Source organism: Pangasianodon hypophthalmus, chromosome 29 (assembly GCF_027358585.1).
Source record: "Pangasianodon hypophthalmus isolate fPanHyp1 chromosome 29, fPanHyp1.pri, whole genome shotgun sequence".
Lineage (NCBI taxonomy): Eukaryota > Metazoa > Chordata > Actinopteri > Siluriformes > Pangasiidae > Pangasianodon > Pangasianodon hypophthalmus.
In genome coordinates this window covers 13,419,881-13,440,075 of record NC_069738.1, presented here as the reverse complement: position 1 = coordinate 13,440,075, position 20,195 = coordinate 13,419,881, and the positions used below count along the sequence as shown (strand labels likewise).

Here is a 20,195-nt window from a genome sequence, read left to right as displayed (position 1 = left end):
TCAGCGTTCACCTCAAGCCCGCTCGACGCACAGCACCGTCGCAGATACGCACAGCGCGCTTACCCATAATCCCCTTCTCTGCGTCGCGACGCAAATATACAAACACGCATTAACGCACAATTATAAACCAGGCATAAACAGTCAAGCAAACTACAACTATCACAATAAACTTTTTAAATGAATAAAAGTATATAAAAGTATTGCAATCATTTTAGCACCACATAATCTTTTCCACTCACTACGGGTCGCTATGCGATGCGTCACTTCCGCCTTCTCGGGTAGCCATGCTGGGAGAGCGCTGGTTGTTATGGCAACCGAGACGCAACTTACACTATGGAAGTGTAGTCTATTAATAAACAAAACGGGGTGTATAAGTACTTTTATACACATCAATAACAAGAATAAGATGAATAAGAGTTTTCCTGCATCATTATAGTACGTTCAACGTTGTTAAATAGGCTTGTGTATGAAATAAATAATTATTAAAAAATAAAAAAAGCAATGAAAAAAAGGATGGAAAAAGTCAGCAAGGAGAAAGGGACTTCTGGAGTTCTGGAGGAAGAGCCTTCACACACTGCAGGTTGGATTTGATTTTATTTTATTATGCTTAACTTATCTACCTATGATCTTTTAGCTTTATATTATTATCTGAGTGCTTTTTGGTTGCATACATTTCATAAGGCAAAACAATACAGGTGAAAAGGGTCATTTTTGGCCAAAAGTATGTGGACACGTGACCATCACACCCAAACCATCATCCAAAACCACGGGCATTAATATAGATTGATTCCCCCTTTGCTGTTATAATAAGCTCCACTCTTCTGGGAAGCTTTCCACTAGATGTTGGAGCGTGGCTGTGGGGATTTGTGTTCATTCAGCCACAAGAGCATTAGTGAGGTCAGGCGCTGATGTTGGGATGTCGAGGAGGTCTGGGGTTCAGTCGGTGTTCCAGTTCATCCCAAAGGTGTTCAGTGGGGTTGAGGTCAGGGCTCTGTGCAGGACACTCAAACACACCATGTCTTCATGGAGCTCGCTTTGTGCACAGGGGCTTTGTCATGCTGGAACAGGTTTGGTCTCTTAGTTCCAGTAAAGGGAAATTGTAATGCTACAGCACACAGAGACATTCTATACAACTGTGTGCTTCCAACTTTGTGGTAACAGTTTGCAGAAGAACCACATATGGGTGTGATGGTCAGGGGTTCACATACTTAGTGCATTACAATCAATCTTCACCAGTATTTTTTTCTTGGAACTTCTCAATAATGCACATTTATTTATGCAAGTGACGCTTCCACTGATTAAATGTGTGTACTTCTTTGCATATTTAATAAAATCCAAAATCTCCAGTAGTCTTTGGATATTGTTAGAATTCAAATGTTTATTTCACTCTGAGGACACTCTTCAGAGAAAAACGTTCTTGGACAGTTTTTCAGAAAATCATTTTTTTTATTGTTTAACCAAGAAAAATAGTAAAAAATCCAATCCGATGTAAATCCAACATTTTGCGAAATTCCTCCGTAACCAGGAACAGGAATAAACGCGTACATTTTCACAAATGCAGCTCATCTAGAAAGTGAGATTTTTGATTCTGGATATGGAAAATAAATATTTTGAGGAAAATGATTTTAAAAATACAACACGATTTCATGTGTTTCCACTTTAGTGTGAATATTCTATAAAGAAAATTGCCGTATGTCACATGACACATAAATGAACATACATGATATACGAGGAAGCAGAGACTTATATTTTCAGAGTGGGCGGGGCTTAATCTTTCTTGAATGCGATGGTCGTGAGTAGACAAAAACATCAAAATGAACACTTTTCTGTGGATTTTTAATATATTTTACTTTATTACTGCAACATGACATGGTATAGATGCAATTTGTCCAAAAATCTGAAAACGTCTTTGACCAAAGTTGTCGTTTCTACTCGTACTGTCTTGCTGTAAGTGTGTGAAGTGGAACTGATGCCTGCTCTTTATACTCTGCTCTCTAACGTTTAGGACTGAATATACAAGACAAACGCCCAGTCCAGAGCGTAGGTAAGTGGAAGACCAGTGGCTTTCTCCAACAGCAGCACTTTTAAACGTCTGTTAAACTTTATTTTCTGGTCACAGATGACTACGAGTGCTCAGGCAATCTGGAAGTGGATTTCCCAGAGCTGTGTGCTGTAGTCGGCTTGAGGGAAATCCCTGACGTGAGACCACTAATAGCAGCATCACCTTCCACAGAAAGAACAACGGGTATAAACGGTTCATCTTCAGCTCTCTGTAGTGGATGATGAGTGAGGAACAGGAAGCAAGGTGTTTGCTGTCATGATCATGATACGCACTTTATTTAAACATACAAAGAGCTGGCTGGTGCTCTGGTTTTTATACAGCAGCATAGGTACGAGAGAATAGACCACGCATTCACAACCTATAACCTATAGACAAATAAATAAAGACCACAAGACCTTGGAACTCTGAGGTTCTGTCTGGCTGGCAAACATGACTTAATGTTCTCGGTGTGATTTATGTGCCACTGAATACATGTGAGAAGCTAAACACTCAATATACCCTCACATCCACTTTATTAGGAACACCTGCACATTCATGCAGTTATCTAATCAGCCAATCATGTGGCAGCAGGTCAATGCAAAAAATCATGCAGGTACAGGTCAAGAGCTTCAGCTAATGTTCACATCAAACATGAGAATGAAGTAAAAGTGTGAGCTCTGTGACTTTAACCGTGGCATGGAGGTTGGTATCAGATGGGCTGGTGTGAGTTTTTCAGAAACTGCTGATCTCCTGGGATTTTCACACACAACAGTCTCTAGAGTTTACACAGTGTCAGGGATATGCAGGAATCAGCACTGAACTGTTTCCCATCCAACACTGCACCTCACTATCACGTCACATGACTGCTTTCACCTGTTTCACATTTCGAGTCTCATGAACTCATTGTCTAGCTTTTGTCTTTTGTTGCTCTTCATTGCTCGTGTTATGGGGCAGTCGTGGCCTAATGGATAGAGAGTCGGACTTGTAACCCGAAGGTGAACCTGAAGGTCGTGGGTTCGAGTCTCAGGTCCGGCAGGGATTGTAGGTGGGGGGAGTGAATGACCAGCGCTCTCTCCCACCCTCAATACCACGACTGAGGTGAGACCCTTGAGCAAGGCGCCGAACCCCCAACTGCTCCCCGGGTGCCGCAGCAAAAAAGGCTGCCCACTGCTCCGGGTGTGTGTTCACGGTGTGTGTGTGTGTGTTCACTACTGTGTGTGCACTTGGATGGGTTAAATGCAGAGCAAATTCCGAGTATGCGTCACCATAATTGGCCACAAGTCACTTCACTTCACTGCCTTGATATCCTAGTTTATGTTTTATGTTTCTAAGTTACGTTATTTATGTTGTTTGTTTCTACATTAAACTACAATCTGCCCTTGCATCGTCCTTTGCCTCCATTACGTGACACACAGAATGTTGTGAAAAACAAAAAGCCCTGAGTGCGTGACAGTTCTGTGGGTGGAAACGCCTTGTTGCTGATGAGAGAGGTCAGAGGAACATGGCCAGATTGGTTTGAGCTGCCAGGAAGTCTGTAGTAACTCAAATAATCACTCTTTAAAAACTGGACAGTTGAAGATTAGGGAGAAAAAATCACCAGGTCTTTTTCCAGTCTTGTCCAGTTTGGGTGAGTCTGTGCCCATGATAGCCTCAGATTCCTGTTCTTGGCTGACAGGAGTGGAACCTGATGTGATCTTCTGCTGTTATAGCCTATTGACCTCAAGGTTTGATGTGTTGTTCATTCTGAGATGCTTTTCTGCTCACCACGGTTGTAAAGAGTGCTTACTTGAGTTACTATAGACTTCCTGGCAGCTCAAACCTGGCCATTTTCCTCTAATCTCTCTCATCAGCAAGGTGTTTCAGCCTGCAGATCCTTCACTGGCTGATTAGATAACTGCATGAATGTGCAGGTGTACAAGTGTTCCTAATAAAGTGGACAGTGAGTGTAGCTTAAAGTATAAAAAATATGGATAGAGTTGAAAATTAGTATCCACTTTAACCATAGTAAGGGTCAGAACTTAAAATTCTCATGTAGAGCCATCTAATTCTCACCCCAGCTGGTGAACTGTTTAGTTCCCACAGCTGTAAAGGAATCCACAGTGTACGCTACAGTATTAAAATTATAAAACAGCAGCTTATTAAAGCAGCTCTTTAAGAATGAATTGGATACTTTGTCTTACACTGAACTTAAGTACACACAGTGAGGTCCAAAGTCTGAGAGCACTTGTGAAAATGCTTGTATTCTGCATTCTTTTCTAATTTAATGCAACCATTTTCATTACAAATTATATTACTGACAACAACTTGAGTGAAAACTAAAATCTTCGAAATATTTCCGTGAATTTGAGAGTTTATTAATACTTGGTTTGTCCTCTTTTTGCTTTAATGTTTGTGCAAAAACTTATTATCCATTTTAGATCAAATCCAGTGGCGTGTCGTCTGATCACACGCTTCACTAGAAGAGATTAGACATGAGGAAAATCTGACCTTTTGTACAAAACACTTAACATGCTCAATATCACACGTTTGCTTACATTTAAATAGGGACCTAGAAATAGTGCAGCATCTTGACTATAAATTATTCAAGATGTTGAACATTTATTTATTTTTTTTTTAAATAATTAAAAATTCTAAACCCTTCTGTTTATTTCCAATTTTAAATAAAAAAAAAAATCCCAGCTTTTCAATGTGGTCTCAGAATTTTGGGACCCCACTGTAGATTTCCTTATGGGTCCCTGGAGGCCTAGTGTTTAGGCCACAGCGCTCTCACCGCTGTCAGGGGTTCGATTACCCCAGCCGCTAGTGTTGCGCTCTCAGTGCTGGTCTCAAACCCGGATAAAATTGGGGAGGGTTGCATCAGGAAGGGCATCCGGGGTAAAACTGTGCCAAAGCAAATACTCGGAGCAGTGATCCGCTGTGGTGACCCCTAACGGGAGCAGCCGAATGAGGAACTGTAGATTTGCTTATGTCAGGGGTCGTCAACTATCAAAGACCCAGCTAAGTATTCCAGCTGACTGAACCGAATACCTGAAAAAAGATACTGTAGATGATAAATGTAAGAAAAACCTGCCCTTTGTTCAGCAACTCTAGTTTTCTAAACATGAACCAGAGCGTCTTCTGTAGCAGATCCTATTATCCTCGTTATTTAACTGAATGTTGCTCGTTGGACCAGAGACTAGCGAAAGGGCGAGAGACACACTTTCATAGATTTTCATTTTATTTCCCTTGTCTGGTCTGATTACTTAATGCTTGTTTAAAAAAACAGAATTAAATAATTTAAAGAATTTAAAGCCTGATGGATGAAGAAGTATGTGTTTATTCTGTGACACTATTCAGAAGCGTCACTATGAAACACTTTAAATTGTCTTATTGGTAGCCATAAAGTAATAATGCATGATTACACATTAAACATAACTGTGGTCTCATTCAGTCAAGTTAGTTGCTTTAGTAGACTTTTGTATGTAACAGATCCTTCAGAAATTTCACTTGAATACCCATGTCTTATTTTAACTCATTTTTACAGTAACAATTTTTTTAGTAGTTTCTCGTGGCATGATTTCTATCATTAGTATGTGGACACTTTTGTTTTTGTTATTTAATACATTTTTAGTTCATACGTCCACTTTAAATTACACACATAATGTCTTTTGACTTTGTTCTTCTAAATATGAACAAAAATACAGTATATATTCATAAGCATAAAAAAAAGATTTGTTTAAAAAATAAAATTGATAGGGAAAAAATATTCAGTCACTATATTAAAAATGTACATGTAAAGGTTACATAAAAATAAATTACATTCTAGATATAAATTCTGCAAAAAAAAAAAAGCTTTCTAAAGTTCTTAGAGACAAAATTATTAAACAACACTCAAATGGAAAAGCTACAAGACCATAGCAAAGACCTTCAACATCCCCATCAGTACAAGTGGTTCGATAATGTGCAGGTGGAAAGTTCCTGAAAACCACAACTAATCATCTTTGGACAGGTGAACCACACAAGATTTCACATTGCGCTCTTAGACTAATGATAAGGAAGGTAAGAGAGAAGCCAGCAGTCACTTAGAAAGAGTTGCAGGACGACCTAAAAGCAGCAGGAACAACAGTTACACCGAGAACAATAAGCAATGAACTGCACCACAATCATCTCCATTCCTACACCTCATGCAAATCTCCTCTGCACATCTAAAAGCATTCAACTCAGAACTCAATACACTCTGGTGAGATGAAACAAAATGAAACCTCTTTGGCAATAATTCAGCTCGTCTCATTTGGAGAAAGAAGGGTTACGAGTATGATCCCAAGAACATCATACTGACTGTGAAGCACGGTGGTGGGAGCATCGTGATATGTTGCTGCTTCTCTGCAAACGGCACTAGGACGTTACACACCATCGAAGGAAACATGAATGGAGCGATGTCCTGGGACACATTAGAGGAGAATTTAATCTCATTGGCCAAGAAACTGAATCTGGGGAAAAGATGAACATTTCAACAGGACAATGACCCCAAACACACAGCTGAAATAACTCAAGAAAACCTTGCATGGCTTAGCTAATCTCCTGACTCAAATCCCATTGAAAATTGATGGAGGATTTTTAAATTCTGGGTTCATCAGAGGGAACCGTCATAAACCTGAGGACGATTTGCCGAGAGGAATGAGCCAAAATAGGACCACAATGCTGCAAAAAGCGAATTACTTCTTACTGTAGACGTCTCGAAACTGTAATTGCCAGTGACAGCTTTGCAACACAATACTAACGTTGGTAAATTGTGGTGTCCGACTATGTTTTTGTCCAATTTTGTTCTTTAAAAATATCTTTTTATTGCTTATGAATAAATATTTTTTGTTCATATTTACAATAAGTCCAAATACTTATTTCTCCTCATCGTATTTATCTACTACACTCTCTTATACTTCTGGCACTGATTTAGGGTATTAGATTGGGTTTGTAATTAAGCTTTTCATGTGGTAGATCAGGACAGAAAGCTGTTTGGTTTAAAACCTAACATTCTTGTAAAAAAAAAAAAAAGCATATTATAAGCGTTACAGCTTGTGTTGAAATGACAACCCATGTATCCCTGTTTAGAGAGTAGCCAAGAAAAGATTTTCTCTGAAAGCTGTATGGCAACCTGGTCTCCTAAACCCTGCCTTCACATAGAACTGGAGAACGAGGACTCACGGAGCGTAAAAAGAGTTCGAATATCTGGTAAGGCAGTTAATAATATGTAATTATACCAAACTCTATAAATATAGCATTGTAAAATAGTAGTTACAGGACTGTTCACAAGCATTGTATTAGAGTACATTCAAGAATTAATGCTTCGTTTATCTCTGACATAACTATGTAATGTTTATAGTGATGTATTAGCTCAACATCTGAACTCTACTCTCTCTCTCTCTCTCTCTCTCTCTATATATATATATATATATATATATACTAAAATGTTCTGTCAATTCATTATTTCTATATACTGGATTAAGCCAAATCAATTCTATATCAGATCATCTTTTGATGCTACTGTATAAGCCACTGTGAAACAGTTCGGCTTGATACCCAGTCCTGTTAAAAAGCGATTAGCTAACTGTAACAATAAACCAGTGATTCAGCAGCTGTATCATCAATCTTCAAAGGAAGAATCCTGCAGATGGTATTGCGATTCAACACCCATTTTGTAAAGGGAATCTTACAAAAGCAACTGCTGTGATCTGTGTTATTGTCTAGGATGGAGGGTGGACGAGGCGATGGCTCGAGTGCTGAGTAAGACGTTACCATCCCTCAGCAATCTGCAGAGCCTAGAGTAAGTGATTGTACAAGGGTGTCCGAAAAGTCACGAACCAGCGAGAATATGTAGAGCAAAATCCACAAAAACGTAACACAGCAGCTGAGAAAATGCACAGAGATTAAGGGTGATCATGTAGAGCATAGGTCTCAAATAATAAATACATGTGTATATGGATATATGCAAATACTTATATTTGAGAGAAATATGGCACCACAGTTTTAGTAAAAAAAAAAAAAAACAGATAAGCAGTCCAAGATTAAAATATCAGGCTACTACAGGGATCAAAAGATGTAAATAAGAAAACAGGCAAAAAAAGAGTCGCATGCCTCGTGTCTTTAGAATCCCTTATGGTATGAATTGGACTTAAAGTGCACAGAGACAGCAGCTCTGCTGCTATGAGAAGGAGGACATGATTGTGACACGTACAAATACCAAGCTGGCTAAAGTAGTAGTTTACGGCAATAAATTTGGTGAGTCTGGTACATAGTTATCATACACGCTCTCACAGAAAAAAAAACTTTCACATGCAACTTACACTATATGGCCAAAAGTATGTGGACACCTGACCATCACACCCAGATGTTGTTTCTCCCCAAACTGTTGCTACAAAGGTGGAAGCACACAATTGTATAGAATGTCTTTGTGTGCTGTAGCATTACAGTTTCCCTTCACTGGAACTAAGAGGCTCAAACCTGCTCCAGCATGACAATGCCCCTGTGCACAAAGCGAGCTCCATGAAGACATGGTGTGTGAAGGTTGGAGTGGATGAACTGGAACACCGACTGAACCCCAGACCTCCTCGACATCCCAACATCAGCGCCTGATCTCACTAATGCTCTTGTAGCTGAATGAACACAAATCCCCACAGCCACGCTCCAACATCTAGTGGAAAGCTTCCCAGAAGAGTGGAGCTCATTATAACAGCAAAGGAGAATAAATCTGGAATGGGATCTTCATCAAGCACATATGGGTGTGATGGTCAGGGATACACAATATTTTAGCCATATATTTGCAACACCTTCTATATGTTGAATATCAATGTTCCATCACAGGCATACGATGCATATCAACACATCACACATATGAACTGATATGTAATAAAGTTGTCGTAAAGTTTGTGTGATTAGACTTACCAGGCTTGTGAGATAAGCATAACTTCTCCACTTCTCTGGAAACACACTCGGGCTTATAAGTCATGTGGTTCTTTATGCATGAAGCAGGCTATTCTCAACATGTTTTAAAAAGAGATAAAATTATTTATTACATATTGATCTTGTACAAATAGCATAGTGGTAGAGGTGGGCGTGGTTAAATTACACTGGTGCAGAAGGTGGCATACAGAGCATTCAAACAGATGATGACAGAACGTAGATATATTCATCGTATAGAAGTTGCATACGAAGGTTTTTTTTTCTTTGAGACTGGGTTGACTTAATTTTTTTGAAAATTTTGTTAGAACGTTTATTGAATTTATTAATTATATGATGTTCCATGCATGATGCATCAACAATTTAATGAATTATATAACTGTGTATATATATAATTATATAATAGTACATAATTACATGTTGACTGAAGTAACCTATTTATTTTGAATTGGGTTGAATAAATATTTCGTATATGTCACATTCCCTGCTAACACACAAGCACATTCATTTCTGACAATAACAACTGAGCCCAAAGAATGAAGTTGCAGTGCATTATGCATTAAGCTACATTGTGGTATATTTTACAGGATGTGGCGGATTGGATTGACTGACCCCATTCTGACCTCCTTAAAGAACACAATTTCTATGTGCTCAAAGCTCAGGTGACTAAAGCAGGGCTTGTGTGCTGCTGGTCCCCAGTGAGTTCCAGTCAGACATCTGAGTACATGTGCTGGAAGTTAAGTTCATTCAGCTGATTCTTAGGTCCTTCACTGTGTGACCTTTAACTTCATAAAAGCCTAAAAACATGAACAAAACGTGTCTTTTACTGTTTTGGGTTTCAGACTGAAATCTTGTTGCTTTAGGCACACAGGAATGCATCCGTCACTGAAGATTTCATTCAGAAACGAAGTCTTTAAGCTAAACTTGTTACTTATTATTAATTGTATTTAAGAACATTTACACAATGTTAAGTATCAAAGAAACGCATGAACTCAAACTTTAGACTGATTCTGCTGTTGTGAACAACATCGAATGAGAAAACCTGAAGATGAAATGTCTTTAAAATGATAGAAAATGTGTAGACAATGTTATTTTGTACACTGTAATTTTTTACACATTCCTTATGTATGACACATTATACATGGTTACATATGTATAATATATGGATACTACATATAATTAAAGACTTTATACCTTATGTTCTTGCTATGTCTGTGGCAGGACAGTTATTTTGGAGGGAACCCCTATTCCAGAAAACAGTTACCATATTCTCATGGGAGAGGACAGTATGTAAGTGTCTTTCTGTCACACGCATGTGCACATACATAATACATTTAAATATTAGAAAGGGACATGGCTCCATAATGATCATGACAGTCTTATCTCTGTGAGTTGCTCTGCTTTAAACACACTATTTTTGTGTTCATGGCATATGCGCAGAAACGGGACATGAGGCCGTGGCATTGTATAGTTTTAGTAACTTCATGTCAATTTAAATAATTACATTATCTAGTGTTATGGTTAAGCACAATGCTGTGATATCCAATCAGATCAGCTCCCTGTAGAGTTCCCTTAGAGATACTTCTATTAGCTGTAAAATAAACTAAGCTGAAAGTTTTTATTATATTTTCTGTTTTCTCTGTGACTAGATTCTACAGTATGTCAATATTTTATTGGTAGTGCCACAAATGCAGAGAATTACATATTGTGTGTGTGTGTGTGTGTGTGTTTCATATAAGTAGTCTAATGTTCACAATCATTTAAAACCATGCAAGTGGTTAAATATATATTTATCAGGTTAATGCAGAAATCAAAAGGCATTAAAGGCAACATGTGCAGGAATTCAATGATGAATATAGATGGAATGACACAGTTGTACACTACGACCACACACACACACACACACACACACAGAGCGTATTCTCTTCTCGGCATGGGTTGCCACGATAAAAAAGCTAAAATACCAGATTCATTCTATATTGTATAATCTTGTTCTGCCATTAAAACAGTATACTGTATGAGATATATGTAATCGTTTGTTTCAAATACATGATAACCACTAAATTCTTATTTGGTGTTTTTATCAGTGGAACTGAAAGCTCACGAGTCATAACATGTCTCCTGAACTAATATGAACTATGAACTAATTCTGGTTAAATTACAAGCAAAGCATTGTTTAAGTAATTACATAACGTTGTTTAAGTAATTAATTGAAAGATGAGTTTCTTTGCAAAGCCTGATCATTTCCATGTCTGCTCCAGTTCCAACACTGAAACTCAGGTTTTTTTTAAACATACTTATTTACTTATTTACACTTACTGACCACTTCCATGCAATTTTGCAATCAGTCATGTGACAGCAGCACAATGCAGAAAATCATGCTGATACAGGTAAAGAGCTTCATCAGACATCATAATGAGGAAATGATGTGATTTGGCATGATGTGGCATGGTTGTTGGTGCCAGACATGCTGATTTGAATTTTTCAGAAACTGCTGATCTCCTGGGATTTTCACACGCAACAGTCTGTCGAGTTTACACAGAATGGTGTGAAAAAACATCCGGTGAGCAAAAGTTCTGCAAGCAGGAACACATTTTTGATGAGAGAGGTCAGAGGAGAGCAGTCAGACTGGTTCAAGATGTCTACAGTAACTCAAATAAGCACTCTTTACAACCGTGGTGAGCAGAAAAGCATCTCAGAACACACAACATTTTGAACCTGGAAGCAGCAACAGCAGAAGCAACAACAGCAGAAGACCACATCAGGTTCCACGCCTGTCAACCCAGAACACAAATCTGAGGTTACAGTGGGCACAGTCTAATCGAAACTGGACAGTTAAAGATTGGAAAAACAAGTGCAGATGTACAGGTGTTCCTAATAAAATGGTCAGTGAGTGTATGTAGGATTATGTAGAGTTATTGGATAGTTTGATGATTTTGAGATCATCTTTTGAGAGCAGGCCTAAACTTCAAGCATCGAATGAAGGTAATGTGAGAGCTGACCTCATGTGAGGTGCAAATTTGATTATGCTATTGTTAAAAATTATGTAAATAACCTGGTTAATGTGGTGAATATGATATTATTTTGGATTTATAGTGGATTTGGATTAATTACCATGGAGTCTATTTCACTTACATGCATGAAAAAACAGTCAGATGGATGCGCTTTTTTATCTCACAACTGGTGTGGATTTAAATTCTGGTTGAAATAGAAGCTCGTGCATGACTTTAAGACGCTTCATAAAAGCTTTCTGTGTGAACTGGCCTTCCACAACGGAATTTAATATGAATAAAACATCTGATAACGTAATGTCTGTTCAGCCAACATTTGGTTGAAGAAGCATATTGTTTTGAAAGATATTATGAAATGGGACAAGATTTCTAACACTGCATCTGGAGTCAGGAAAATACAATCTTATCTGCATCTGCTTGTTGATTCACAACCACGAATATAGCCACAGTTAGCTTGCGTCCCGATGAAAACAGCCACATGTCGATGTTAACCAGCAAACTGCACTTGCACTGTCACAAAAATAGAGCATGCAGTGTTTAAATAGACTTCTACTGTTTCAATAATTTTTTATTTACTATTATTTTGTCTGTCTTATCTGCTAGGATAACACACCTATCACTGCGAAACAATCGCATAGGAGAAGAGGGAGCACGTCTGATTGGTTTAGCGCTGTCCAAGAATCTCCTGTCACTCAACATGGCCTTCAACGCTGTTGGTGATGCGGGTGCTATTTATCTCGCCCAGGTGCTGAAATTTACATCATTCACAACGCAGCATAATGAGAACACTCCTGTGTCCTTATTCATGGATTTTCATCTTACATTTTAATGTGCATAATGTGACTGATCTCATTTTTTAATTTGTAATTGACAAAGTGGTTAATAAAGATGAATGAATGAATTAATTTATGTCACTTGGCCAAATGTTGATTTATTCCTCTCCTGCAAGCATCCAGCTGTTTGTCTCGCTGCCTAATAGCCAACTGTCACCTCTCCTCCTTTGCTTTATTGGTCTTTTACAGGGGTTGCGTCTCAATCGCACTTTGTTGTATCTCTCCCTGGCCAGCAATCACATAGGCGATGTAGGAGCAGCTCATCTGGCTCAGGTGCACCTTCAAACCTTTTTACAGTTTTACACTATTAAAAGCATAATTAGTGTTCTTAGTGAATTTCTCTCTCCATGTTGATACAGACGTAGTAGCTGAACACTAGCTGAGTGACAGTGTGTGTTAGGTCACATACAGAGAGCTGAATACTTTATGCTCATCTCCAAATGGGGTCAGCGCTACTCTGATATTGCAAAGTAACATGTTTTTACACTTCAACATTTTTACCTGTTGAAGTGTAATAAAGATAGGAAGTTAACTAGGAAAAAATTGGAAGTCAGGTGTGGTCTCTTTCTCCCAAGCTTAAGGTATTTCATAACTCCATTTAAAACTCAGGAGGAAGCTTGGTAACAAAAAATTGCCACGCACACACGTTGCATAAATGAAGAATCCTGTGAATTTGGATTTTGACTTGCTGTGTGTGAACTCATATACCAAAAAAGAGTTAGATATTGTTTGTATTCTTTTCTTCCACTCTCATTAAGTCCACGTAGGCCTATCTGTCGTTCTCTGTAGGTGCTTGGCAGATTTGCTCTGACACATGAAGAAATAGTCGAGAGGAGGAGGCTGTTGAAAAGGAAGGACCAACTGGTGAGAAAGAACACGCTGTTTCTAGTGTCTAAGGTCATGTTGAGCTCAAGTTTATATCAGTCTCAGTTATTTTCTCTACCGTACTTCTTGTCTGTCTCTGAAACAAATCTTTCCATTTTCTTCTTTTCATTGCCTGCTTTCTTTCTATGTTCCTCCTCCCCTCTATCTCTTTCTCTCATTCTCTCAATCTCACTCTTATTTTAGTCAGCTCAGTTGATTAGTGAAGTCTCTAAATGCGAGTCAGCTCTGTCCATCCCCAGCAGCTCATCACCGGAGCACTACAGTAAAATTGCCATTTAGGTAGATTATTAAGTGTCAGGATTTGAACTCACAACCTTTCCGATCCGTAGCCCAGAGCCTGATCACTGAACCACTGCTGCATTGATATCTCTAGTTTAACTCTTTTTACCAGAGGCCAAAAAAAGGAATTTGCACCTCTTTTGGTGCTGTCCGTGTTTAGCATTGAATTTATTTGTGATGTGACGCTCCACAGTAGTGGTTAATGGCTCAAGTAAAATTAGACACTCGGGGCTTTAAGAATTTGCATTCATTCACAGGTATTTCTTTTTTACCTAGCCTATGTGTTATTATTTTATTGTGGCAGTTGTATATAATGTTTTACTATCAAAAAATCTTTCCTTGTGCTGTCCATTTTATCTCTGTACCAATGTTATTGTGTACATCAAGACGGCAGTGCAGCAACAGCACGCAGCGGCTACTCCGGAACCAAAATGGTGCCATTTTTGTTCTTAGCCTGACTTTTTAACAGTACACGGACATCGGAGCAACAGGTGTTCGTGTCTACCATCGCCATCGACCCTACTAAAGTATTGTTATTCTTTTGCACTACCTGTTATATCTGACACTTTCACACTAGAACTGTGTACTGGTCGTCATTGCACTGTCTCTTACTGTGCATATTGTCCTGTTTTAGTAGTTATTGTACTGTCTTGTGCTGTTTGCACACATTTGCACATGCACTTTCTGTAGTCTCTTGTAGTTCTGTGTTGTTTTATGTAGCATCATGGTCCTGGAGGAACGTCATGAGTCATGAGTCATGATACTCTACACACAGAAACCCAGCAGTGTCCTGACTAATCTTATAACAAACTTGTGACCATAAAATAATTAATTTGTTTATACTGATTGAAAATGTCTGATAAGTCGATTTCCATTCCAGTATAAATTGAGAAGCAGCAACACACTTAAGATTAAGTGGATGTCATTCTGCCTGCAGTTGGCCAGGTGATGGGGTAAACTATAATACCAGTTTCCATAACAGTAGATGCATACTCACGATTCTTTTTATCATGACTGAACAAATCGGATTTTTATTATTTTCATGTCAACGGGACTCCAACCAAAAAGCCTGATCATACGTGAAGCTCATGGAAAGAAAACAGGCAATGGGATCACACACATTTAGTGTGTTCGTTCCTTCATTTTCCATAAATGTTTCACCCTGGACAGGATTTTTTTGTGGTGTAAATCATTTATATTTTAAAATACATGCACCTAGGTTCATTAGAAAACAGCAAAAAATAACTACACGATTGGTAAGAAGTTCTTCAGGAGTGGGAGTACAGCATCAGCTTCAGGTTTTAGGGAAAGTAAATGTTTGGAGAGATGAAGATATGAATGTTTGCTTATTTGCAGGATGCCACCAGAAAGGATGAGAAGCCTCCAACAAATCAGACATTGACAACAACAGGAAAGAAAGAGGACCCCAAAGTGGAAAAGAAGAGAAGTAAAAACTTAGCCTGTCTATGCCATATGTGTTCTTCCGAGAAATGTAACACTGAAATTGTAAAAATATTTGCAATTTATTTATTATTTGGAACTTAAGGGTTAAATTAAAACCAACACTGGATGTACACATTTTGGTATTTTGGCTTTAGAAAAACATCTTCCTTTTTTATTTGCTTTTAACCTCAGCCTCAGATACTAAGATGCCACAAGGCAAAGGTGGAAAATCAGATGGAAAAGACAAGCATCTTTCAGTGAAGGAACAAGAGGTAGGACATTATTCTAGAAATAAATCTCTTTTAATTAAGCATATTAATGTCATTAAGGTCATATCTTGTAACCTCTTCAATACAAAATGTTTTGTTATCCACCAGAAGGGTAGGTGTGTACAAAAGGTGCATTCATTTGTCCTGATATACACTCACTGACCACTTTATTAGGAACACCTGCTCATGGTTATTGGTACCAGATGGGCTGGTTTGAGTATTTCAGAAACTGCTGAGTTTGTGTGTTTTTGTGTGTAAGACAGAAGAAGTGGTTGAGACACAAAGCCCTTTGCTGAATCCTGCCATACAGAACATTGGAGGGAAAGTGATTTATCCAGGCAACACAACACTTCTTTCTCTAAACTTGTCAGGTCAGTCATTAACAAGTCATACCTTTACATTTCTGTGGATGTGTTGATGTTAACGTCATTCCTTTCTATTAAAACAGGCAATAAACTGACACAGCAGTCACTTCAGATGTTCCTGTCATCTGTGGCGTGTCAAGGGAAAAGAGGTCTCCAGCATATTTCCCTTAATGTGAGGTTCATATATATATATATATATATATATATATATATATATATATATATATATGAATATATGAATATATACCTTATACATTTATCTAATTCCAAGATTATTTATTGAAATATTTTACATTTTATTCTGAATTTTTTTTCAGAGGAACAGCTTTCCTCCAGACTGTGAGGTCTTCCTGAAACTACAGGAAATGATGTCACTTAAGGATCCTCTAAACCGAGCCACCTCAGCTCAGGTGGACGCTGAGCAGGGACAGGCAGCATAGTTACCTTTTACGCCTCAGAATTTTACTTTACAATTATCTTTTTTATGCTCTAACATCATGTGTTTTTGTAGTTGCCTCCTAAGTAAGGAATAAATCACAGTGGGGCGTGCTGTGATAGAAAAATAATCAATGACGTGGTGGTGTGATGGTGTGAAGCAAAGGGGAGGGTCATTACCAGCCCAAAGTTGATTATTTTCTAATAAAAGCACATCCCAACATGTTTTATTCCTCTTACACCACCATATTTTGTTAATAATTTTGTGTTGAGTCGTATCACGTCACACACATATGAGTAGAGAGAGGAAGTTCACTTGGATTACCACAAGTGTGTAAAGCCAGACTGAGTTGGGCTTCTGCGAGCTGATGTTCCCATTGTCCAATCACTGATCACTACTGTTCCCAACAACCAATCACTAATCATTATTGTTCCCAACAACCAGTCACTGCTCACTACTGTTCCCAATGACCAATCAGTGATCAACCGATCAAAATACTTTTGATAGACAGTATAGTATTTCTTAAATGTGGAAAGAGTTAGTTTGTGGTGTCGTGACCAAAGTTGACTCTTTTTTATGGGTTGTTTCCACTGACGTTACTGCGACCTACGCATTTACCCACAATGCAAAGCATTTATATCTATGTGCTCATTGTAATTCCCTAGCTAAATACCTTATGTATTAGTTCTGTCATGATAGCCTTCTTACCTGAAATTCAAAATATAAATTTCTTAAAGAAATATCTCCAACTTGTTAAAACACATGATGAAATACTCATACAAATGTCCTACATTCACTCATTCACCAAAGACGACTCTTTCTTTCTATAAGAAATAAATTACAATCCGTTATTTTCTATTCTGATAAAATTTCTATTCTAAGTGTCTTCAGAAAATCTTTCTTCTTCATATAGCCTAAGTTGTAATTTGGTATGCAAATGATCATGAATATGCAAATTAGAACATGACATCACCTGGTGTTTTGAGTGTGCTTTAGATTACTTTCCCTTGAAAAGAGGAAAGCTACGAAGCTACTGAAGCCACAAGAGGACGTTGGTTGTAGTGATGTTGTGGGTTTTACACACTCCTCTCCTGGCTTATTGCTTTAATTAGGGCTGTTCAATTCCGCAAATTTTGGAGTCGCGTCCAATTCTGATTCCAAGCAATGGGAATCGATGGAGTCGACACCAAGAGTCGATTCCACACAATAATTTTCTTGACTCTCGAGTCCAGAAAACAAGACATATGGAAAGAAATTGGGTAAAATAAACAGTGCCGCATTAATTAGGCACATGGAATGGCTTTGAACTGCTGTGTATTTTGACTCATACTGCTACTGTTTCAAACTCAGGCTTGGGGAGTAACAGAATACATGTAACAGCGTTACGTAATCAGGATACAAAAAACTGGTAACTGTAAAACGCTACAGTTACAACAAAAAACAATCACATTACAGGTACATTTTATAAAAAATGGATTACAATTTATTCATTTAAAACCAAAGAAATTACTCTTTTGACATAACGCAGTATAGACAGCTGCTTGATTATGATTCTGGTTCTCTCCTGCCAGTCGTGAGTCACGTGAGCCACCTCCCGGTGCGTACGCAATAAACATCTGTCTCTAATCATTCTGCTCTAGAGACATATGTTGAAACAGCTGTTTATCACGATGAAGCCCGCTGGGAAAAAAAATGCATTATAGTGATGGAAATTTCAAAATGATTTTGTCTATAAAGGAGAAAATGGAAGCAACAACATCACAGTACAGTGCTTCCAGCTGTGAAGACGCTGTCTTTATCGAACAACTCCACATCTAATTTAAAGAAGCATTTAAGCTCGGAAATCATGTTAGCTAGGTTCGCTAAAATGATTTAATGTTACCCGCAGTTGTGGATGAGGTTATTTTGGTAGAAATGAACACGACTCCCCGACAAAACATGATAAACTACATGGATCAACGTGTATATTGAAATAGCCTCATGTACATGTCAATGGTGTAGACTTTTTTTTAATGTTGTGACATTTTTTCCTTGTGCTTGTTAACATTAGTTAATGAATGTATAAGAACAGAATGTACAAAGAACTGGATCTTTTGCTGAATCAAACTTTTAAACAAATAATAACGTATTCAAGAACAAACTGAATAACAAAGATCATGTTGCAAAAATATGAAAATTAATAATATTTTCGATCTTGAAAATACGTGCCACTGTCACTTCTCATTTCCATCATAACTTCAGACTCTAAAGTTGTTCTCTGAAATGCTTTTCTGATGTTGCTGATGTTGTTCATGCTGCTTTTCTCTTGACGTAAATCCGAAAGTGATCAGATTACATTACTTTCATATTTGATACTGGGATTACGTCACTGATGACATTTTTTATGAACTAATTTGTAACTAACCTAACCTAACTAGCATAACCTGTAACCTGTATCCAAAACATGTCACATGTCGTAAAAACGGCCAGTTGTTGTTCGTAAAAATGGCCAGTTGTTGTTCGTAAAAACGGCCAGTTGTTGTTCGTAAAAACGGCCAGTTGTTGTTTGTAAAAACAGCCAGTAGAACCACGGCACTGTTGTCTAGAAAGCAAGACAAGCTACCAGTTAACATTTCAGAAGATATAGTAGATCTGAGCAGGAAAAGGATTGCTAGGTTCAGCTGTAGCGGTTGCCTCGGGTTGTATCAGGCGAACTACAGCGTCGCTCTGTGGAATCGAAGCCAAAGCTTTGGAGTCGACTCTCGAGTCCCAGATCCCTGGAAGTGAGGAATCGATTCTTCTTGGGATCGACTCCCAGCCCTAGCTTTAATAAAGCGCACTGAGGTTTACATCAAATGTTGTACATGTTGCTGCTGCTAAGTCTCTAAATAAACCTTGAAACCTGGTAACAGAAAACCCTGAGAGTTTTTTTTTAAATTTGTCTCCCATTGATTTATTTAATGAAATAATAGAAGTGTACAGAGGACTGAGCTGTGATCTGCTGAATCAGATTATCAAGCTCAGATGAGAGTGAAAGCTAAAAGGTTAAAGGTCATGGATGAGCTTTGATGTTGGCTAAACACGCTAAAAGAGTTACTCGAATATTACAGCGTTCTGTCGTCACTGATTTTAAAATGTTAAACATTTAAGTGTGTAAAAGTTAAAAGGCTAAAAGGTTTTAATGGTTAAAGGTTAAAAACTTAAAAATTATGTTTAAAACGTTAAAAGGTTAAAACATTCAAAGCGTAAAGCGTTAATATTTTAAAATGTTAAAACATTAAAACATTGCCATGCTAACCCAGTTGCGTGCTAGGGTGTTGCTAGGTGGTTGCTATGATAACCTGTTTGGTTACTAGGGTCTGGCTAGGTGGTTGCTAAGATATTTCAGGTGGTTGTTGTTAGGTGGTTTCTGTGCTATCCCAGGTGGTTGCTAGGTGGTTGATAGGATATTCCAGGTGGGCGCTAGGATGTTGCTAGGTGGTTGCTAGGTGGTTGCTGTGGTAAACCAGGTGGTTGCTAGGGTGTTGCTAGGTGGTTGATAGGATATTCCAGGTGGGCGCTAGGGTGTTGCTAGGTGGTTGCTAGGTGGTTGCTGTGGTAACCCAGGTGGTTGCTAGGGTGTTGCTAGGTGGTTGATAGGATATTCCAGGTGGGCGCTAGGGTGTTGCTAGGTGGTTGCTGTGGTAACCCAGGTGGTTGCTAGGGTGTTGCTAGGTGGTTG

At 38.3% G+C, this 20,195-nt stretch overlaps 1 protein-coding gene across 1 annotated transcript; it reads left to right on the top strand.

The window, feature by feature from the left end:
• The first annotated feature begins 156 nt into the window (after nucleotides 1–156).
• lrrc71 (leucine rich repeat containing 71) lies at nucleotides 157–18,698 on the top strand. Its single transcript, XM_026928427.3, has 15 exons — nucleotides 157–580; nucleotides 2,006–2,044; nucleotides 2,120–2,245; nucleotides 7,130–7,249; nucleotides 7,766–7,841; nucleotides 9,562–9,636; nucleotides 10,196–10,264; nucleotides 12,589–12,730; nucleotides 13,008–13,091; nucleotides 13,608–13,682; nucleotides 15,339–15,429; nucleotides 15,618–15,697; nucleotides 15,954–16,065; nucleotides 16,143–16,231; nucleotides 16,377–18,698. Exons 1-15 carry the CDS (start codon nucleotides 502–504, stop codon nucleotides 16,497–16,499), a joined length of 1,380 nt encoding a protein of 459 aa, XP_026784228.3. The 5' UTR covers nucleotides 157–501; the 3' UTR covers nucleotides 16,500–18,698.
• The last annotated feature ends 1,497 nt before the right edge of the window (nucleotides 18,699–20,195 follow it).

Coding starts and splice junctions, on each gene's coding strand:
- lrrc71 (XM_026928427.3), top strand. CDS start 502: ATGAAAAAAAGGATGGAAAAAGTCAGCAAGGAGAAAGGGACTTCTGGA. Junction 7,250..7,765: donor AAAAAGAGTTCGAATATCTG/GTAAGGCAGTTA, acceptor GTTATTGTCTAG/GATGGAGGGTGGACGAGGCG. Junction 13,683..15,338: donor TGAAAAGGAAGGACCAACTG/GTGAGAAAGAAC, acceptor GCTTATTTGCAG/GATGCCACCAGAAAGGATGA.